This window comes from Artemia sp. Qi Xiang Cuo, chromosome 1 (assembly GCF_049724085.1).
Source record: "Artemia sp. Qi Xiang Cuo chromosome 1, ASM4972408v1, whole genome shotgun sequence".
In the NCBI taxonomy this organism is placed as follows: Eukaryota; Metazoa; Arthropoda; class Branchiopoda; order Anostraca; family Artemiidae; genus Artemia; species Artemia sp. Qi Xiang Cuo.
The window spans coordinates 86,432,357-86,457,160 of NC_142794.1; the positions used below are offsets into that span (position 1 = coordinate 86,432,357).

The 24,804-nt window shown below is 35.6% G+C and overlaps 1 protein-coding gene across 1 annotated transcript; it reads right to left on the reverse strand.

Annotated features, from left to right (window-relative positions):
- Positions 1–124: 124 nt before the first annotated feature.
- Positions 125–24,536, reverse strand: LOC148956862 (inositol 1,4,5-trisphosphate receptor-like). Its single transcript, XM_089092335.1, has 8 exons — positions 24,411–24,536; positions 14,053–14,358; positions 12,466–12,732; positions 10,941–11,141; positions 8,020–8,114; positions 4,560–4,695; positions 1,001–1,086; positions 125–686 (listed from the first exon to the last, which is right to left on the reverse strand). Exons 1-8 carry the CDS (start codon positions 24,480–24,482, stop codon positions 125–127), a joined length of 1,725 nt encoding a protein of 574 aa, XP_088948461.1. The 5' UTR covers positions 24,483–24,536.
- Positions 24,537–24,804: the final 268 nt, after the last annotated feature.

Consider the following 24,804-nt stretch of genomic DNA (forward strand, 5'->3'; position numbering starts at 1 on the left):
TCCGCTTATAGATGTCCCTACTTTCTTGGTCCTGCTTGTTACAAACCTGTCACGTTTTGTGACAAGTATCTACGAAATCATCGGTTGTACAAGACGTCTCTGTTTTTTGGGTGTGGCCTAATATTCAGTTTTCTGTATCTATGAGTGTTTTGTTAAGTTTATCAAATAGGACATCTAAGATGTCAGGGGCTATGGTCGACGGGAGTGACTCAAGTACAGGACCAATACTTTCTTCTAGTGACTGCAGGAAAGTGGTGCGTGTGATGGGTTCTTTCAGTTTATCGATACGGAAACTTGGGATCTTATTTTTCTTTACAGGAAGGGTTTTGAGTGGGAGTTTTGCCAATGTGCTCATTACAAGGACATGATCCGAATTGAAATCTCGTCCAGGCAAGGCGGTGGTATTTGTGACAGATAACTTCCACCGTTTTGAGATGAGGACATAATCGATCAGATTTGTCGTCTTTCCATCTGGTGATATCCAAGTTGCCTCTCTTCTCTTTCTATGTTTGAACATTGAGTTCGTAGCAAAGAGATCATTATTCCTGCAGAACTCAAGTAGACCTTCCCCACGTACGTTTCGCCTCCCAAGACCTAATCTGCCTAAGACATCACTGTCAGGTTGTGCAGCTTCTCCGGCGATAGCATTGAAGTCACAATTACTACGAGGAGATCTTTCTTTGGGACTTCATCAGTTAGAGACTGAAGTTGTTGATAGAAGGTGTCAATTTCTTCATCAGGTCTTGAGGAGTCAGGGGCGTACACTTGGATGACGGTGATGTTTTGTAGTTTCGATCACAGCCGAATCATCATAAGGCGCTCTGAGACTAACTTTGTGGCTATGAGTGCGCCCTTCGCTTAGCGTGTCAGGAGAAAGCCAACACCTTGTCGAAGTTTGCCATCAGATATACCAGAATACGAAATTATGATGTCACCGCATCGTTGTTCTCCTGAACCAGCTAAGTGAGTTTCCAAGAGGCCAATAACGTCCCATCTTTACCTCTCAAGCTCTTTGACAATTAGCTCTAGTTTCCCAGTCTTTGCCAAAGTTCGCACATTCAAAGTCCCCAGGTAGAATTGGGCTTTCTGGGTCAGAATAAGGGTTTCTCCTGGTAGAGCACCAATTTAAAAAAAAATCAATAGAAAACAAATGATAGCAAGTCTCTCAAATGTCACTTTTTGTACAAGCATGATTTCATTTTTCACTACCAAAACGGACAAATAAGAATGCTCTATATACTAACTTGGAAGAAATTTAATATAGACGACTTCACAATTTTATTTATACGATATATACTCTATTCAATTCAAATCTCAATTCAATGTTATGTCAATCGGGCGTTTAAATTGTCGAAAAATTAGGCTAAGGTTGCTTAAAATTGGCAGATTTTCGGTAAAAGTGAAGTAAATATCGGTAAAACAAATCGGTAGACATTTTTTCTACGGGTCGGTCTCCAGGTCGTTTTGAGAACTAAATAAAGCTTTTTTGTCATCCGTGTTAATAGGAAGAACACGGAAAAACACCCCAATGAAAACGAGGTTAGGCTGGGTATAAAAAGTTGAAGCTGTTGCGGTGCTGTGAGATGGGTTTGGGTCTCCATTCTGTCATAAGATCCTTCCTCCGTCCTTATTCAAAGAAAATCCTGCTTGTGTGGCCTCATAGTGGAGTAAGGGTAGACTTTCACGAGTTTGTCTGACCAAAACCGTGATTGCAAACAGTATTCCAGTGTAACGTTGAGGAGTGGCACCCATTGGGGAAATTATAGCCTAGTAAGCGACACAGTGTTTGCACTGGATTCTGATTGACGAATAATTCTCCTGGTTTTGTTTGTTTTGGTTGATTTTTTTTTTTTTTTGGGGGGGGGGCTGAAAAATTCCCCACAGCTAAGTTATCTATTATGGGTTGCCTCCCTATAGTAGCATAATATCTATAGGCACGAATACATAATAAGCATAATATTTGTAGGCATGAATATATAATAGACTTGATATTGCTTGTGGGATATTTTGACTCTTGTTGATAGAAGAGCGTTGCCAAGTGTGGAAAACCATACTGTGACCTAGATGACCCCGGGATTGCTCAAAGCCTTTATTCATTCTGGAGGTCCCAGGGACTTCTTTCTCTTCTGTTCTAAACTGACTTAAGCACTTCGTGTAGATTTGAGAAGACGTGTTGAGAAGTGTGACTTAAATTTGAATATTAGAAACTACAATGACAGTGTTCTAGTACGGTTCTGAAGCATGTGCGCACCGAAAGACGGGGGAGGATTTGCTAGAGGCTTTCCAGAGAAATTGTCTACGGTTTGTTTGGGTACCCGTCACACTGATCGTATTACAAACAGTAAGCTGTACGAAAAATGTGACTCAACCCCGCTTGGGTTATAATACGTGAAGTAACACTTTCTGCGCATGAAGGATAACAGATGGCCAAATATCCCCCTTGTTGGCCAAACATATAGGGCCAAACAAAAAGTGAATCGTCCAAGAATAGGGTAGGAGCATGCCGTAAGGAAAGATTTAAAGGAAACTGGAACTTTTTTGGAAGATGTAAAGAGGCCGGCTATGAATAGATTGGGATGGAGAAGCGTGCGTAGCTTTGTTGGTCTTAGGTGGTTTGGCGCTGCAGTGATTTGTTAGTAGTAGTAGTAGTTAATAAGCGAAATTTTTTATTCCGATTTTTTTTATCGTTTAATTTTTATTTTTTTATTTTTTATATTAACTAATGTAACCTGTTTTTTTTTCTTTACTGTTTATTTTAACTATTGTTTTTTATTTTATTTTAACTATTTATTTCAACTATTCTGTTTTTATTTGTTCTATATATTAAAATGGGGGCACTAAAGTCGGTTGAGTTGAGCAATTCGTTTGCACAAAAACTGCCAAGTAGACTATTACCCAAGCAGAATATCAGCTATTAAAATGTTGCATCTTGAATTTTTCCAACTTTATTTAAAACCCAATTCAGTTACTACTCTTAGCTTTTTTTTAGTTAATTTCTGTTCGTATGTAGCTAGCAAAACTTTGTTACATATTAATAGCAGTATTATTTGTCATAATAATTGGCATAGTAGTGCTAATTGGTACACCAATCCTACAGCCCGTGTTTCTATTTCTCTTTTTCGAAAATCAGAGTGGGTAGAAAATGGGCAGATTTTTGGCAGGCTCGAAGAAAATTTCGGTAAAAGAAACCATAAAGCGTTTTTCTACAATTCAGTCTTCTATAAGCCTTGAGAACCAAATACAGAGTTGTTCTCATCAGCTTTAATAAGCAGAATAAACCAGTGAGTCCAACTTTCGGCACACTCACAAGCCTATTAGTGTCACTCTTTTTCTTTTATTTGAAAAACTTTCTTTTTAAATTTAATATGGAAGATCTGCAATTTGAGCTATATGGGTTGGAACTATTTTTTCTCAATCAAACTGCAAATGAAATGACAATTTCTGGATTTCTTTAACCAAAATCTGCTTGTAATTACACATGATTTGGCTGCCCTCTGCCAAAGCCTAGTACCTGGATTTTCCAAGTTTTCAAGAAAATAGCAAAGTAGATATTTTTTATTTCGAAACCGGCCGATTAGATGAAGATACAGAGTTTCGACAGCAGGTTTTCAAAAATCCGCTTTCTTCCTGTACTTGTCGTTCCTTTTTCAACTAATTTCAATAATGACTCTAAATCCAAAATAATTACAATTATAGCTAATGAAAACCCGACAAAATCCAATTTTAAACCAGTAATACTAGATGTACCTAAAAAAGTATAGTTATTTGTTCAGTTACTGTAATTATAATTACATTGATCACAACTGATTACAATTATTCATTACAATTTACTGCAATTACATAACATTATATTTACATTATCCCATTATTTGATAATTATCAAATCATTAAGATTGATTATTCCGTTTGTGTACTTATTATTTCTTAGATAATTGACTATGCATCATGCCTGTGATGTAGTTTCGTATGTCAATCGCATATTTGCGTATATAACCAAGAGGAGATAATTTTAACCCAATTAGTAGCTACAAAATAAATTACCTAAAAGAAACTACAAAATAAGTAACTATTGCAGTAAATAAATAAAATAAAAGCAGCTATAAGAACCTCTTTAGTTCTTCTAGGTTCATGTGAAATTAGTGTTAGCCAACTCTGGTACACGAAATGGGTGGCAGACACTACCGACCAAGTCTTTTATTTTTAATTTTTAGTTCTAAATTAGAATTTCGACTACTAAAAGCACTCAATGATGCAGTTGGAACAATAAATTTTACGTCTAAAATAATTTACGTAATTTACGTAAAATTTACGAAATAAAATTACGTAAAATTAATAATACGTAATATTACGTAAAATTAATAATTACGTAATACGTAATAAAATTAAGTAATACAATTATGTAATAATTTACGTAAAAAATAAATTTTACGTCTAAAACTGTAAAAATCGCTCTTTATAATATAAGTCTTTATAGCATTTATGTTATTAAAAAAATGCAAAGAGTGTGATTTACGTAATCTTTGATAAAAATGCTAAAATAGGCTGTTAAAAGAACGCACCTCTGGCACACAAAATGGATTGCAGACAATATCGATCAAATCTTCAAAGGGCAGCATGCTTTGAGCTTTCAGTTCGGTAACTAAATTTTTACCGATTGTGCAATATCCAAGCAGTCTAATCAGCTCAATATGATACCTAAAACATTAGTATGACTATTAAGATAAATTCCATTCCAATTAATAAAATCGCTTCAGCATTAAATGAGGCATCCTAGCTGAGTGGTTAGCACGCTAGACTTAAAATCGTGTTTCCGTGGGAACATGAGTTCGAGTCCTGGTGTCACTGGCTATTAGGTTTAGAACGCGAATCACTGGCGTGACTCTGTAGGCTTAGCCAGAGTCGACACAACTCTAACTGGGTACATACAGAAATCTGGGGAAGGTAAACAGGAAGAGTGTACAAAAGCAACGGCTGGCTGGCCTTAAATCCCCCATCACACATCCTGGCTGAAGGGTCTTGAAACGGGAAATCAGCACCGCAAGTAGGGCCTATAAGTTCAATGCGCTATTCTTTACCCATTTTTTTACATTCATTATTAGAATGACATCCCCAAAGTTCACTAAGGAACAGTTCAGACTCAAACCGAAGAACTCTTATGAAACTTTTGTTTGTGATTTTAAATATTTATTTTTGGTAGTTTTAAATTTGCTTAGGAAATCCTATATTTACTAAGATCATTAAGAAAAATTCAACTTAAGTTAATCAAATCATCCGACCGTCAAAACGATACCAACCGACTTAAAATGAGCAGTTCAAAAGCAAATCAAAAAACTCCATTTATTTTTGCTTGGGATTTTAGGACTTTTGATTTGTTTTTGATAAAGTTTAAACTTTGTTTAGAAAATCTCTTTATTAATAGCATTTATAAGACAAATCCCATCTAAATTGTTTAAACCGCCCTGCCCTCAACATGATATCGCTTAACTTAAAATGAGCAGTTCAGAAGCAAATCGAAGAACCCCATTTGATTTTGTTTGTGATTTTAGAGATTTTCAATTTGTTCTTGATAGAGTTTTACTTTGCTCAGGATATCCATTAGCTAGTAACATTTTTTAAGATAAATCACATCTGAATCCATCAAACCGCCCCGCCATCAAAATGATATTCACCACACTTAAAGGGAGCAGTTCAGAAGGAAGTCAAAGAACTCTATTTAATTTAGTTTGTGATTCAGAGACTTGTGATTAGGGTATTATAGTCTTTACTTTGAATGTCCATAACAATATCACCTAAAAAATACTTAAGACCTTAAAATGAGAAAAAAACTAACTTTAGCCATTGTAAATTAAATAAAACCACCTTTCAATGAACTCTAACTTGAAATTATTTTGTGAAATCTTAAAGAGTGAGAATAAAACTTTTAAATTATTTATACATTATTTGTAAAATAAATTTAATATAAAATTTTAACTTCAAAAAAAAAATCAAAAGAAAATAAATAAATCCATTAAGCTCTACTGGGATATTTGATTTTTTATTTTCAACCTAAATTATAACTTGCAATTAGTTTGTGAAAGCTTCGATAAAAAGACAAAATATTTTTATGATTTGGAAATTAAGTTTACGAGAAAATTTCCAACTTCAACAAAAAGATTAAAAGAATAAATAAATAATCTACTTAGTATTTCTTACGTTCTATTGGGATATTTGATTTTAATTTCCGACATTCTAAATTCTTTAAATTCTAACTTGTGATTCGCCTCTGGTAAAATATACCAAAAGCTATTCACAATTTTCTCTCCGGAAATTTATGAATTTGATGGAGTTGGCAGCTAAGCCAATCGAATCGTAAGTGGTTCAAATTTTCAGAACGTACACTAAATGAGAAATAATTTTAAAAAATAAGATCTAACCAAGAACCGGCAAACGCCAGTCTTTTCTCCTTCTGGGTATTTTTTTTTATTTATTTATTTCATTCAGCCGCGAAAATGCTCAAGCCTTAAGAGATAAAAATTACTAATAAAGATTAAATAAAAGGAAAATTACAGGAATAAGATCTGGCACCAGTCTTATCCCTGAATTTAATCCACTGAACAGTTGACTTGTGACAAAAATTTTCAAAGTATCCACCTCAGTTAAATTAAATAAAACTGGATTTACAGTAAAGAAAATTCCTGGCACAAAACCGTACTAATAACAAGGTAATTGCTCATTTGGATGTCAAAACACGATTCAGAATAAAATATTTTCAGAAAAAACGTCACCAGATGACGTCATGCTTCCCGTAAGGAAAACAAGACATTTCAGAGGTTAAAAAATATCATGCTAAAATGGTAGTCTAAAAGATAACACCTTCCTGACCTCCATGAGCGTTTCAGTTGCAACAGCTCATTCATTTTTTTGTATAATCAATGACGTGGAGGTGATGGAGGGGGAGGCGTATCCACTCCATTTTTTTAGCTTCATCCCCTAGGTTTCGAAAAATGCCTTTTTTTAAACTTTCATTGAAAAATGGCTTTTCTGAAATTATAATTGAAAAACGTTCCTTTTCTATATTTTCATCGATAAAAATAATGATAATAATAAAAATTCCCCTCACCTAAATTCTGAAAAATACATTTTGTCCTCTCTCCCAATTTTTCGTGAGTTGACGCAACTGTACATAAATCATTTCAATTGCATTATTAGTGCAGGGTCATAACGTTACAATTGAAATTAGTCTCAGTTACTGTCTTACATCCCTATCATTTGTGATTTTAATGATATTTACCAATTTTACACTAATCAAAAATGATTCTCTGAACTAAGGATGGGATGGAGGAACTTGGGCCAACAACTGGACCCTTGTATACTCGAGGGACTAACTGTGGTTATTATTATTCTTTTTAAATTTGGAACATACTCAAATCATTTACAAAACAATAATTTGCTTCCTGAAGAGAGTTAAGGTGAGTGAACAACAAATATGCAATTTGATTGAGAGGAAAACAGAATATTGTTGTTAAAATTGTAAAAATCTAGACTTTGAAAGTTTCTCTTGGGTCAAAATCACACATCTCACTAAAAAAAAAAAAAAAAAAAAAAAAAAAAAAAAAAAAAAAAAAACCTCCTTCATATTCATTTTCAGACGCATTCCTATTATCCATTGCGCTTAATCTCACCACACCCTCACAAACCCCGAAAATAATTTTTTTGAAAAAAATAAATCAAAATCCTTTTCGAAAAAGTTTTTTCATTTAGAATTTTTTTAGCATTAGTTACTAGTTTATAATTTTTTTTTTTTGTTATAAGCTGAAGGTAAAAGAACGAAAAAATAAGCAGAAATTGCAGATTCAGGCATAAAAAGTCAGTTGTTATTTTTGTTTGTTTCTTAGACATTAAACTACCCCAGCCCCAAATTCCGATCACTAATAAATCTAATCCTGTGCTAAACAAAAGTTAGTATTAATGTACGTAAAGAATTTTTAAGACTAATCAAAGCGAAGAAGGGCAAATTAGCATTAAATAGGATATATTTACCTTAGCGGACTAGCATCATCTGTTCTATCTCTTTCTGATTGCATCATTTCAAATAGGTCCGAATAAAAAACAAGGACATCATCTGCACTACATAACTAAAATGAATACGGAATGGTTAGAAAAAAACAAGCTGGTGTAAATAGTTTGGACAAAAAAGATTTAATGAACTCATTTGAGCAATAGGGGTAAAACGAATGTCAGTTTACACTATTTATACACATACACACACATACACACACACACATACACATATACAAACACAGACATACACACAGACACACACACACAGACACACACACACACACAAACACACACAGAAACAAACAGACCTACACAAAAAAAGACACACACTCACCACAAACACACACACACACACACACACACACACACACACACACACACACACACACACACACACACACACACACACACACACACACACACACACACACACACACACACACACACACACACACACACACACACACACACACACACACACACACACACACACACACACACACACACACACACACACACACACACACACACACACACACACACACACACACACACACACACACACACACACACACACACACACACACACACACACACACACACACACACACACACACACACACACACACACACACACACACACACACACACACACACACACACACACACACACACACACACACACACACACACACACACACACACACACACACACACACACACACACACACACACACACACACACACACACACACACACACACACACACACACACACACACACACACACACACACACACACACACACACACACACACACACACACACACACACACACACACACACACACACACACACACACACACACACACACACACACACACACACACACACACACACACACACACACACACACACACACACACACACACACACACACACACACACACACACACACACACACACACACACACACACACACACACACACACACACACACACACACACACACACACACACACACACACACACACACACACACACACACACACACACACACACACACACACACACACACACACACACACACACACACACACACACACACACACACACACACACACACACACACACACACACACACACACACACACACACACACACACACACACACACACACACACACACACACACACACACACACACACACACACACACACACACACACACACACACACACACACACACACACACACACACACACACACACACACACACACACACACACACACACACACACACACACACACACACACACACACACACACACACACACACACACACACACACACACACACACACACACACACACACACACACACACACACACACACACACACACACACACACACACACACACACACACACACACACACACACACACACACACACACACACACACACACACACACACACACACACACACACACACACACACACACACACACACACACACACACACACACACACACACACACACACACACACACACACACACACACACACACACACACACACACACACACACACACACACACACACACACACACACACACACACACACACACACACACACACACACACACACACACACACACACACACACACACACACACACACACACACACACACACACACACACACACACACACACACACACACACACACACACACACACACACACACACACACACACACACACACACACACACACACACACACACATATAGATATGTCTCAGTCGCTAAAAAATGTGGCAATCTTAGGACAATATTTGTCTTAAGATAAATTTGAATTGAAGTTATCAAGTATTTTGCAGTAGGTTGCATCAAGACATGGCTAATTGTCGAAGGAGACAAGCCAAGACAGATAGTCCAAGTAATTGAGAGGCAAATGTTTAAATGGCTGCAGCACCGTTAAATGGCGGGAGAAAGTATGACTCTCTTATTGGACACATACTTGTCAGCTTAGTTTTTGGAAAGGCATGCCTGCCTAGACTTTTAGGCATGTTGACAAAGAATTTAAAATTGACAGAGGACCCTAAGATTGCCTGGAATGAGAGGCAAACAAGGCACGCCCATCTATGGTCTTAAGAAGGTTGACCAAGAACTTAAAGTTGACATAGGACTACTAATTTGCTTAAAATAGCAGGCACACAATTGTTGAAAACCATCTTTATCTTCCAAATAGTACCCATTTGTTGCCTAAGCTGAGCCCCACATTCTGAGAAAATTTCAATTTTTCACAAATTTTCCAAATTTTTGGGTCACTTGCCCGAGACTCTGGGTGGGAGGGCGCCCCCAAATATTGTCCCAAATTTGGAGGTTTAAAGTTTTTTTTTATTTTTTTTTTTTGTGTACCCCCCCCCCCCGAAACAAAAAATCTTTGAGTAACCCCTCCCAAAAAAAAATCCTGGGTACGGCCTTGCCGTACCCAGGAAAAATATTTCTTTATTTTCTTTCTCTCTTTCTTTTTTTTGCTGCTTGCAATTTGAAATTTACTAAATAGTCATTTGATATTGGATTCAGAACAGATGTTTAAATCCAAATCAAAATTTGACTGCTAAGTGTGAAACCACATTTAATAAAAAGTAAGAAGAATTAAATAAATATAAAACAAAAAAGCAAAGCAGAAAATAATAACTCCGACATTGTAAGGTCCAGGCAACCCCTAAGGACTTAATTGGTTGGCGTAATAATTAAAAGAAGAAATTTGAGGTCTGAGGTATGCTTAATATGACTTTTAAACACAGAAGATATAAATAAAAAAAAACAGATATAATAAAAATACAGCGGACAAAAATAAAGAGAAGTAGAAATAAAGAAAAGCAGAAAACAATACCTTAGACATTATAAGGTCTTGGCAACGCCCGAGGACTTGATTGGTTGGCGTAACAACTAACTGAAGAAACCTGAGGTAAGAGGTGTGCTTCATCTGACTTTTTATACAGTAGATAAAATGCTGAATAACCTCCTCGCTTACTTCACTACAAAGAACTTCGTTGTCTTCAAAAATGGCACACATAGTCTCTGCTTCTAGCAACTGCAAAAATAACTCAGTTTGTATCTTGAACTTATTCTCAAAACGCAGATTTGAACTGAATTAGACACACTTTCCTAATCATCATTAAAGAGAGAGAGAAAGATAGAGCGAGAGAGACATAGATAGAGACATAGAGAGAGAGAGAGAGAGAGAGAGAGAGAGAGAGAGAGAGAGAGAGAGAGAGAGAGAGAGAGAGAGAGAGAGATAGAGAGAGAGAGAGAGAGAGAGAGAGAGAGAGAGAGAGAGAGAGAGAGAGAGAGAGAGAGAGAGAGAGAGAGAGAGAGAGAGAGAGAGAGAGAGAGAGAGAGAGAGAGAGAGAGAGAGAGAGAGAGAGAGAGAGAGAGAGAGAGAGAGAGAGAGAGAGAGAGAGAGAGAGAGAGAGAGAGAGAGAGAGAGAGAGAGAGAGAGAGAGAGAGAGAGAGAGAGAGAGAGAGAGAGAGAGAGAGAGAGAGAGAGAGAGAGAGAGAGAGAGAGAGAGAGAGAGAGAGAGAGAGAGAGAGAGAGAGAGAGAGAGAGAGAGAGAGAGAGAGAGAGAGAGAGAGAGAGAGAGAGAGAGAGAGAGAGAGAGAGAGAGAGAGAGAGAGAGAGAGAGAGAGAGAGAGAGAGAGAGAGAGAGAGAGAGAGAGAGAGAGAGAGAGAGAGAGAGAGAGAGAGAGAGAGAGAGAGAGAGAGAGAGAGAGAGAGAGAGAGAGAGAGAGAGAGAGAGAGAGAGAGAGAGAGAGAGAGAGAGAGAGAGAGAGAGAGAGAGAGAGAGAGAGAGAGAGAGAGAGAGAGAGAGAGAGAGAGAGAGAGAGAGAGAGAGAGAGAGAGAGAGAAGAGAGAGAGAGAGAGAGAGAGAGAGAGAGAGAGAGAGAGAGAGAGAGAATTTAACATTGATTTCTTGAAATTTTCAATGTCAAAAAGAAAGAACAGACATATAGAAGAACATACGAATCAACATTTAGATACAGTTATATAAATAAAGATACATTTATATAGTTTCTATTTATATAAGACATAGTTTCCGCAGATGTAGATTCACTATTATATTTATTAAAAAAAAAAGCATTCTGTCCAGACAGTTGGACTCTAGTCAGTTCCGTCCATCTGACCACCCAGTCAAAAATAAAACTAATTACTGATTTGAGGCTAAAATGGGTTGGCTAAAAGTTGATGCCAAAGGCTAAACTAGGACGCCATCTAAGCCTAACATAGTCACGCCCTTAGCAAGATGTCTAGAGAAGCTCTCTACCTCCTTATCTCGCCGGGAAGTGCAATTTAAGGTAAACTATCAGATTACTTCCTTAGATTATCATTTTTATTTCTAAGGAACAGATAAACTTACACCAGGAGTGAGAAACAGATCCAAATGTTTATGAAGCAGATTTTGATTGGCATTATTCCAACGACAAAAACTCTGGAGAAACAAATGAGCTAACTTCATCAGTTCATTCATTCTGGAGTCGTCTTCCGTATCGTAAGGGATGCGTAGAAAGTCCAAAACAACCATATGAACACCCATGTTTCGGAGTAGTATTTGCCCATGCTTCTTTGGCTTGGTTTCGCCACCAGATAAATCCCGAGTACATAGTTTGATCATGCGCATTAATATCTAGAATAAAATTTGCGTCTGAGATAATAAAAATATAAACAGTTTTAGGACTTTCTTTTTCGACGAATCGGATAACAGAACCAATATTTTAAGGCAAGCATTAGGAATAATAATTTACAACTAAAGAAATTATGGCATTAGTTTCACTTATTCTATTTGATCTGTTCCAAATTAAATTATGAGTACATTCAAATCATGCAACACCCAGAATACAACTTAAAAAAAAGTTTTAACTTCACATCAGACCAAAATCTTAACTCAAAATTAAGACATGAATTAGAAAATAATTTAGGTCAGCTACTTTTCGATTGTTTACTATCACACGACTAGGCATTTGCAAATTTGTAAATTTCTTATTAAAGATTTAGGTGTGAGTCGGATTAAACGACTAACCATAAATTCATTCTAAAACCAATTTAGAAATACTGACGGGTTTTCTGTTATTCTGCATCATGCCTGTACAATGGAAGGGGGAAGAGAGAAAGGCTTTACCCCCCCCCCCCATCCTAAGTGTTTGAAATTTTTAAAGTTCTTTTGATTTACATACAAGAATATCATTTTATCACTATTTTGATCAACATTCACCCTAAAAAAAAAAAAAAAAAAAAAAAAAACATACATGTCTGTTAAGACCAACTTAGCGTAATTTAATGTGAAAATATAGAAAAACGACAATATGGATCCCTTCTAGCTTTAGACTCCTAACTATAGCAAGCTAAAATCTCAATGGGGGGGGGGGGGCAAAAAATTATATTGTGGGAATTAAATTTAATTTATTTATATTTCAAATTTAATAAATGAAAAATATGGAAAATATATAAAGACACAAATAAAAACAAAGTAAAAATTAACTGATGCCACTTGAGAGAAACTCAACACCTATATTGACATTTATATATACAGAAAACATAACAAAACAGACAATGTATTTTGTAGCAATAGAGAGAAAGTCACTCTATTTTACCTCCAAAATTAAACCCTTTGGAAGCGACACATTACCAAATAAAAGGAAGCATAAAGTGACTAGAAACATATCGGTCTTGCCGACAAAGTTTTATCCAGAACTTAAAATTTTTACATTTATTACCCTTTCCAGCAAGGTACAATTACCTCCCTTACCTCCCGAGATTTACAGTGAGGGGCAAGATTGTGAAAGGTTTTCAAACCCATTCTTTTATCATTCTAATTTGAATTGACTCGGTCGTTAAAAAAAAGAATATGAACAAATTTTTTCTGCTTCTTTTATTATTGTTAGTACCCCCCCCCCCCCCCCCGAAAAATAGTCCTGGATACAGTCCTGACTAGGTACAACGTACTTACCTGTTGAATGGCTTTATAATTGTCGTGTTGGGCTTTATCTACAGGAGGGCCAATATCCAAATCAATGGCTGATCCAGATCGATCGTCTCTCGTCAATTTCCTCGTAACTCTACGCACGGAGGATTTTGAGCTTTTATTGTCTTCCATGTTGTTATTATTATTGTTATTGTTGTCACCTCGATTGGCAATGTTCTTTCTTTTGTAGACCCAAAGCTCGGACTTTTCCACAAGAAGCCGCAATTCATCTAAATCCTTTTTGATTTGCTTGTAGTGCTCAATGTCGCTGTCGGACACAAGAAGTTGCACCTACAATGATACCTACTTTCAGACACATCGAAAAACGAAATGAGTAAAATAGAAAAAAATGAAAAGAAAATAATTTGTAAATTTTTGCGACCAAAAACATCTAAAGCATATAGATTCTAAAGCCTTTTCTTTCATCCTTTTTTCTCTTTGATTTATTCTTTTTCATTTTCACTTAATACTTTGCATTATATAACATACATTTTATTCAGGCTTCTTTCTAAAATATACGAGTCTTAGTATTTTCACATATCATGGTCCTCGGGTGCGCACTTTGCATTCTTAAATTAATTATATTATTATCACTTTTTACACCAATTACATTTTATCATTTACATTTTAATCATTTTATGACTTTGTATCAATTACATGTTTATCAAGGCTCCTCTCGGAAATGTGCAAGTCTCAAAATTGATCGCATACCGTGGTCCTCGCGTGCATACTTTGCATTCTTACATTAATTATATTATTATCACTTTTTACACCAATTACATTTCATCACTTATATTTTTATCATTTTATCACTTTACATCAATTACTTATTAGTCAGGCTCCTCTCAAAAAAGTACAAGTCTTAGAGTTGTCACATACCGTGGTCCTCGCGTGCACACTTTGCAAGCTTACATCAATTATATTATTATCACTTTTTACACCAATTACATTTCATCATTTATATTTTTATCATTTTATCACTTTACATCAATTACTTATTAGTCAGGCTCCTCTCAAAAAAGTACAAGTCTTAGAGTTGTCACATACCGTGGTCCTCGCGTGCACACTTTGCAAGCTTACATTAATTATATTATTATCACTTTTTACACCAATTACATTTTATCATTTACATTTTAATCATTTTATCACTTTATATCAATTACATGTTTATCAAGACTCCTCTCGGAAATGTGCAAGTCTCAAAATTGACCGTGGTCTTCGCGTGCACATTTTACATTCTTAGATCGTTTATACTATTATCAATTTTTATTACATTTTATCACATTTTATTACATTTATTACATTTTATCACTTATATTTTTATTCAGGCTCCTTTTAAAAATATGTAAGTGTTGAAACTATCACATACTATGGTCCTCGTGTGCACACTTTATATGTAGAAAAATTAAAACTTATTTAGAAGAACAAAAAGAGGCTTTAGAACTTTCCATTGACCGTTGACCATGATAAGACAAAGACGAATAAAGAATCATATTTTTGCTTTTATTATATGCACATAAAAAAGTAACAATACATTGAAAAAAAATACACTTTTTTAAATTTATTTATAATAAAAAAATACAAAATTTACATGGGCACAGAGAAAAAACACTTTTTTTTGTTTACAGAGAAAAAAAACATTAAATTAGAGAGAGAGCACTTGAAAAAAAAAATCTGCTCTAAGTCCAAAAAAAGATAACTTTGGTGACGGTGCGCCCCCCGCGCTGGCGCCCCCCCCCCCGGGCCGCGAGGCCCCCCCCAAAGGTCGCGAGGCCCCCCCCCCCCAAAAGGTTTTTAGAAATAATTTACAGGACTTTATTTAAACCGAGACTTTCCCGATGGGCAATACATTCGATCCGGTCTGAAGTTAAATAGTGACCAAGGGGGAGGGTGGTCACACCATCTTGACAAACATAGACCTTGTCGGAAATGGTACTCATGGCTATTTTTTTTACATTTACAGTAAAGTTCCTGTAGTTCAATGAACGAATTGTCAACAATTTGGCTCGTGGAATTGCATTTTCAACAATACAATTCCTATAAATGTTCATGTCGAAATTCTTGTCCACATAGCGCGTGGGTACTCCTTTGCAACGTTTCTTGATTTCCTCGTCGTATGTCTGTATAAAGTATACCTTCGGACCTACAAACATACCACGGGAAATCAAGTCGCTTGCGGTTTCAGATTTAAAAAAAAAAAACTGATTTGGCGCCCGACGTTTCACAAGCTCAGGGTAAATACCACCACACCAAATTGTGTAGTCCAACCGTGAGCTGATAATTTAACCGTGCGCCAAATCATCAATTAGATTTGGTGTTTTTACTTTGAGCAGTAGAGAATCCGTGTCACCGTATCAGACCTCTACTTGCCCCTTTTCAGGCCACTGTACCCTAGCCACATTGTAGTAGAATTCCAACATCAGCTTTTTTGAGATATCCAAGATTGCACTACCTGCAGCAATATTTTTATTCAAGACAATGCGTCTTTTTTTCTATTCAAAAGTACCATGTCCGGGCCAATGATTGTAAAGCTTTTTGTTCCTTTGTGTGGTCTCAGAACGCACATAACATTTATCAACATTATAATCACATATTAAACATATATTATTTTATATAGGTTCTTGGGACAGTAAGAATAATCGGAACACATTGTAAAATAGTTAAAACCACATTTAAATAGTAAAATAGTAATTTAAATAATAAATTAATAATAATTTAAATAATAATTTTTTAAATGATATCAATAATAGTTGAACAATAAAAAAATGATAAATGAATAGTAACAAAATAGTTAAAACCACATTTAAATAGCAAAAACAGTAATTAGAATTTTTTTAATGAAACGGTGATCAGCACTGCGTTCTGGACTATAGTGTCGGTATTAACCCTAGTTTAGTGCCGGATCCTTTACTATTTTATCTTAGCTAATATAAAAATAGTTTTGCACCCTGTACAAGAGAATTTTCTTGTTAATTAGAATAAGTTTGCATACTATACGGAAGAATCAAATAAGTAAATGATTGTATGGGCTCATGGGCTATCGAATACGGCTCATCAGAAAGATGATCCCAATGAGATAAACGTTTTATGCCGAGCTGCGGGAGAGAACGGATGTAAGAATACCAACTAACTTGAAGCTTGTTCAAGAGTGGGGGAACTGCATTAAAAAAAAAACAATTATTTCACTTTGACATTAGAATATGAGAAATTTTAATATGAGAGTAATATTTAGTTTATAAAAGGTTTTTCACAAAATAAGTTTTTCAAAGAAAAGTAAAGAGCTACATTAAAAAATAGAGCGGAAAAATGCTAAATGATTTTCCATGCGCAAAACTACTACGAATCATCATCAATAAATAAATGAAACCCAAAACGAACAGAAATTACAACAAATAACCGAGACGAGCTCGAAACGACCATAAACTAAGAGAAGTAGGGCTGATGCTCCCCGTGCCTTGAAAGACCAGAAAATGATTTGTATTTTACTGAAAACAATCCTTATTTCGAGCTGCGTGTTCCTATTTCTCGTAATATCGACGAAACAAAATTTTGAATTACCATCATAACCAGGATCACTGAAAAAAACAACAACAAATGGAACAGAAAAAAACATCTAAAACATATTTTGTTTTTGACAACCTGCATGCACAGAGTATGTTTTGATTTAGTCCAACATCTTCTTAAACATTCTCTGAAAGTTTCTTCTTCTTACCATTAGCCCCAGTAGTAGCAGTCTTAGTAATAGTAGCAGAAAAAGTAACAGCAGTATTAGTAGAAACAGCACGCATCAAGTGTTTTTTGGTTAGTCCAGCATCTGTAACAAAACGTCCTGAAAGTTTCAGCTTAATGCTCTAAGCTCTTCCCGAGAAATTACTCATACATCCTTTTGGCCACCTGAATGCAGACAGTGTTTTGATTTAGTTCAACATCTTTCCTGAAAGTTTCACCTTAATAAACTTAACCTCAGTATAAGTAGGAGCCGTAGCAGTAGTAACAGAACTATTAGTGATAACATGCGCATAGCGTCTTTTGGATAGTTTAACATTCCCCTCAAGATATTGATCTAGATTAGTAATATGCCCATAGTGCCTTTTGGTTAGTTCAAAATTCGGCTCAACATACCCTTGAAGTTTTAACTCAATAATATGAGGTGTTGCTGGTAAATCCTTTTGACAATCTACATGCTTAATGTGTTTGATTTAGTTCAGCATTCCCGTAAACATTTCCATAAAGCTTCTCCTTAATACCCTTAGCTTAAGCAGTAGCTACAGTTGTAGTAGAATTATTAGCATTAGTAGCAGTACGTACCTAACACCTTTTTAACCCCCCCCCCCATACAAGCTGAAAGTTTCAACTTGAAACCGTAAACAGCTCCTGAGGCATTGCTGATAAGTCCTTTTGAAAACCTGTATGCACAAAGAGTGATTTGTTCAACTCTGTTTCAACATTCCATAAAAATTTGCCTTCACATCCTTAGCGTTAGTATCAGCTGTGGTAGAAGCAGTAGTATTAGTAGTACGAGTAGTAAGAGTAGTAGAACCCGTAGTAGTAATCCTAGATTCAGTAGCAGTAGCAGCAATAATAGTAGTAGTAGCAGCAGTAGTAGTAATAACAGCAGTTTCTAAGATATTACTGATATGCAGTTTTGACAACCTAATTGCCACAAGGTGTTTTGATTCTTTCCAACTTCTCCCTGAGCATTCCCTGAAATTTGCACCTTCATAATCTTAGCCTTAGTTCTCACAGTAGTAGTAAGATGTGACGGTTGGAACACAGTGGGGCGGAAAAGAATCGTGTTCAGTTGTGTAAGCCTCACGCGGCTACGATGAGTTTTTAATCCAAATAAAACCATATCCTTTTTTTCAATAAAAAAAAAGTAACTAATCTGTTCAGGCAATTCAACATTAAAATCACAAAAGTTAAAATACTAAATGACACAATTAAGCTCATACTTCAGAATTATAACATTGTACTAGCGGAAATAAATTTTTTTCCCATTTTAAATGTCACAGGACAATCGACAACAATTCAGGAACAGGCGCTGCTTGGCCATAAAGTCTAATCGAAGTCTTAAGAAAGTCTAAGAAAGAAAATCGTCAGAATCTTATGTTAATTTTATCAAACATTTCGTGGTAACGAATCAAACAGTTCGTGGTAACGAACTGTAAGTAAGGAGCGACCCGGCTCAATGGTAACCGAAACTCTAGAAAACGGGTTTTTGATACCAATAGATATATCAAAGGAATCATATTTCAATGCTGATTTCAAATATATAACTTTCATTAAGTTTAGTGCTACCCATCAAAAGTTACGCACCTGAGAAAATGTGGCTGATTTTCGAAAAAAGGGGGAAAGACCCCCTAAAAGTTATAGAACCTTAATGAAAATCACACCATCATATTCAGCGTATCAGAGAACCCTACTGTAGAGGTTTAAAGCCCCTATCAAAAAAAATTGTTAATTTTGCATTTTTTGCCATAATAAAGATCACGGTTGCGTTTTTTTTTTTTTTTTTTTTTTTTTTTTTTTTTTTTTTACCCAGGGGTGATCGTATCGACCCAGTGGTCCTAGAATATCGTGGGAGGGCTCATTGGAACGGAAATTAAAAGTTCTAGTGCCCTTTTTAAGTGACCAAAAAACATGGAGGACAACTAGGCCCCCTCCCACGCTCATTTTTTTCCCAAAGTCACCCGATCAAAATTTTGAGATAGCCATTTTGTTCAGCATGGTCGAAAATATGATAAAAATGTCTTTTAGGATGACTTGATCCCCCAAAGTCCCCAGGGGAGGGCTGAAAGTTATGAACTTTACTCAATGTTAACATATAGTATTGGTTATTGGGAAGTATACAGACTTTTTCAGAGGAGATTTTTCTGGTAGGTGGGGGAAGGAGAGGGTCGGGGGCTATATGGAAGGATCTTTCCATGAAAAAAGTTTTCATGGGGGAAGGGAAATTGCCATGAAGGGGGCGCCGGACTTGCCAGCATTATTTATTGGTTATTGGGAAGTATACAACCATTTTCAGGAAGGATTTTTTCTGGAGGGGGGGGGGCTAGAGGAGGGATTACTCTGGAGAATATTTCCGTGGAGGATGTTTCTTTGGGGTAAGGGACATGTCTATAAAGGGGGCGCCGGATTTCCAAGCATTATTTAAGAAACGATTATTTAAGAAGGTTAAATAAAAAAAACAAGTTTTTTCAACTGAAATCTAAGAAGGAATATTAGAACCTAAAACGAACAGAAACTATAACGTATGTGAGGGGGTTCTCCCCCAAGTCAATACCTCGCTCTTTACGCTACAGTTTTTTTTAGTGCTTTCAAAAGAGCTATCTATTCTAATTAAACGGCCTTTGTGATTCAGGGGTTTGTGAATCAAAAGTTTTTTTAACTTTTAACGTAAAGAGCGTGGTATTGACTAAGGGGAAAACCCCTTCATATAAGTAATAACATATACGTAATAAAAAAAAAAACAATAAAAAACAAGTGATACGGCTCAATAGTAATCGAAACTTTTAAAAACGAAATTTTGATGTCAATAAATGTATCAAAAGAATGTGTTTATAATGCTGATCCTAAATATATAAATTTTATTAAGTTTAGTATTACTCATCAAAGGCTACGAGCCTGAGAAAATTTACTCGATTTTTTAAAGAGGGGGAAACATCCCCTACAAGTGAAAGAATTGTAATGAAAATCACACCGTCAGATTCAGCGTATCAGAAAACCCTATTACATAGGTTTCAAGCTCATATATGCAAAAATCTGCAACTTTGTATTTTTTGCCAGAAGAAAAATATACGAATATAGAAGTTAGTTACGTAAGTTAATTTGTAAAGACATCCATTTAGCAAAAGAAAAGTAAAATTTTTATGCAAATAAAAGCTGCATTAACTAAAAAATGATCAGAAATTAAATAAAAAAAACAAGTTTTTAAACTGAAAGTAAGGAGCGACATTAAAACTTAAAACGAACAGAAATCATTCCGTATATGAAAGGGGCTGTCCCCTCCTCAACGACACGCTCTTTGCACTAAAGTTTTACTCTTTCTCAAAACTCTACTTTTTAATACAATAAAAAACTTTAGAGTAAAGAGCGGGGCGTTGAGGAGGAGACAGCCCCTTTCATATAAGGAATAATTTCTGTTCTTTTTAATGTCGCTCCTTACTTTCAGTTTAAAAAACTTGTTTTTTTTATTTAATTGTTAGGAAGGAGCGACCCGGCTCAATAGTAACCGAAACTCTAAAAAACAGAATTTTTATACTAATAGATACATCAAAAGAGTGGGATTTTTATGCTCATTTCCAATATATAATTTTCATAAAGTTTAGTTTTACCCATCAGAAGTTACGAGCCTGAAAAAATTTACCTTATTTTCGAAAAAAAGGGGGGAAACTCCCCCTAAAGTATCAGAAAACCCTACTTAAGATTATTAAAGCTCGTATCTGAAAAAATTTGTAATTTTGCATTTTTTTTTGCCATAATAAACATTATGAACGTGTTTATTTGTTTTTTGTTTGTTTTTTTCAGTGGTCCTAGAACATCGCAAAAAGGCTTGTTCAGACGGAAATTAAAATTTCTAGTGTCGTTTTTAGTGAAAAAGAAAAATGGTGGGCAACTATGCTCCCACCCACACTTGTTTGTACCAAAGTCACCCAAACAAAAATTCGAGAAAGCCATTTTTTTCAACATATTCAAAAATTAACAACTATGTCTTTGAGGATGATTTAATCCCCAGATCCGGGGAAAGGGCTGCAAGTTATGATCTTTGCCCATTGTTTACATATAGTTTTGTTATTGGGATGTATATAGACGTTTTCAGGAGGGATTTTTTCTGGTGGGGAGGGGGAACGATGGGGTTACGAAGGAGGATCTTTCCATGGAGGATGTTATCATGGGAATAGGAACATTTCTATGAAGGGGGCGCCAGATTCCCCAGCATTATTTTAAAAGATCAGAAATTAAGTGAAAAAACAAGTTTTTTCAACTGAAAGTAAGAAGCAACATTAAAACTTAAAACAAACAGCAATTATTGCGTGTACGAAGGGGTTCGCCCCCTAGTCAATCTCTCGCTCTTTACGCTAAATTTTTTTTTTACTTCTGTATCTATTCTAATTAAACGGCCTGTGTGATTCAGGGGTCATTCTTAAAGCATTGTAAAAAAATTCAAAATTTAGCGTAAAGAGCGGGGTATTGACAAGGGGGTGAACCCCCTCATATATATAATAATTTATGTTCTTTTTAAGTTTTAATGTTGTTCCTTACTTTCAGTTGAACAAACTCGTTTTTTTTATTTGATTTATTAATTTCTTGATGAACAAATAATTGAACATTTCTTAGACAAAAAAGGTTGAAAATTTTAGTTTAAAGAGTTTTACTAACGAAGAACGCAATCAAAAGAGGAGCGTCTCAAAAATAAGAAGCACAAGCAAGACTTCAGAAGCTTCATTAAAGGTGGGGGGGGGGGAGTTTATGGGAGGAGCGCGGGTTACAATTTTTTTGCTGAATTAGTCGATCAGTCTTGAACACGCTTAGTTTTAAAATTTTAGAGAGTTGACTTTAATGTAGTGGTCATTTTTCATTGGATATATCATTATAAAGAGCAACTTCTATCCTATTTTTATCTTATGGCACAAAGAACACATAACATCTCTTCAGAACCTCTATTTCAATGAAACAAAATCGCAAAAAACACTTTCACGTGTTTATTTCAGGCAAATTAATAAAAAAAGTAGGAATTTTCATTTTTCTTCGAAGTAGATTCTTTTATTCATTAAAAGCAAAATCTGTTCGTTAAAAAAATACTTACTTTTCAGTAATCTAAATATCCAATTAATATGCCTATGAAGATGATACGAACCCCCCCCCCGTCCTTGCCTCTGGGGCTACAGAGGTCGTGTCACCTCCAGAGGGATGTTTACTGGACCTTTCCAGTATGCTGGAAAAATATTATCCGCAAATCTTAGAAGAAAAACAGAGTAAAGGGGGCACGGTGGTACCTGAGGGATTAAAATTAGCGCGAGAGGATGTTCGTTGCCCTCCAATCATTTACAACCCTTAAAAAGGAGTCTAAGACTTTCAATTTCAAAGCAAATAAGCCCCCCTTCCCTCCAACCAGGTTTCTTCAACCACCTCTTCCAGAGAACTGACCAGGAGAAAACGTAATACGCGGGAGCCACTCTACTCTACTAAGCCAATTCTACCATTTGACTCTGAAAACAAAGCAGCGGGCTATACAAAAATCTACTTGTCTGCATTCAGAATCAAAGCAAAACACAAGAAGAAGCTAGAATTACTTTTCAAAGTCCGAAAAATAGTCAAATGGGCTTTGTTATATTTTATTATGGTATTTCTCTGCTTCAGTAATTCAGAGGACGTCTATTTTTGCATTTTTATATTAGTGCTCGTCAATGAAAATAGAATTGTCAGTGAAATTGTCAATGACAATGATGATAATTTTGACCATGACTATTTGATTCAACCCTGAAGTGTTTGGGCTTGCACTTTAGCAAAACAAATTAGTACCAATAGCAATATTTTAATGAAACACAACGAATTTTTATATTATTTTTTTCAGAATTTATACTAAACATAACGAAGCCCAGTCAGCGGAAAGTTAGGTCTTCTAGGACTCCTAGATACTAAATAATACGCTTTAAATTTAACTTTTTTTCAACATTAATGAATATAAGATTTGACAGATATACACAAAATAGATGTCTATTCTTATTCCATAGAAGCCAAAACCAAAAACAAACAACAAATAAAGAGAAATTCCTTTTATCGTCCACCTCCTTCTCAAGGAACAATCTTCAGGCAGAGCCATGACAATGTTTATTAATTGACGTTCACACGGTTGATTAAATAAGTCACTGCACTTAAATTTCAATTGTTTTTATTCAGCCACTTTTCTTTTCTTTTATGGCGTTTCAGCCAATATTGTTCATACTAAAAACCAAAAAAGATCAAATATATCATGTTTTAAAATGAACAATATTGTTCATTTTAAAAAACAAAAAAGATAAAATATATCAAATATAGCATGAAACATATGTCTTTCGTTTTTCGCAAAGAAAATTTTAACAAGTTTTGTTTCACTCAACTAAGTCTCTCAAAGAATCATGCGAGAGTAAACGACTAGTAGGAAGCTTATCCAAGAGTTGATTAGTTGAAACCTTTCTTGGTTTTAGTTGAAAAAAACTCTGAAGAGATTAGACCAAAGAAACATGCCAGACGATGCTTCAGAAGTAAATTGAATTATTTAATATGCAGGTCATACGATTGTTAAACAACTTTTTTTATACATTAGGGCAAGTGCTTGGAATACAGAAGAATGAAAAACTTACATGCAGATTTGTCATAAACTCTGCATTCACAGAGTTGCCGGTACTTGCAGAGTTTCGCTGGGCAGCTTTCATAAAATTTTCATGGGCAGCATAAGTGTTCTCAGGACATACTTTGAATCGACAGTCTGAAAAAAAAAAATAAATAAAGCTAATTCATACCCAAATATATAAAAATCAAATCAGCAACAAAAGATCTCTATGGTCTATAAGAAGCAGAGGAATTAGAAGGAATTTAGGAATTAGAAGTAGAATATGTTCTACTTTGGCTCGAGTTTGTTACACGCGGGAGGTCAAATATTACTGCAGTCCCCCCCCCCAAAAAAATACGGCATAAAAAAATATTTTGCTGGGTTTAAGCCCCGCTCCCCTTCAGGATCGAACCAGCAGTTACCTA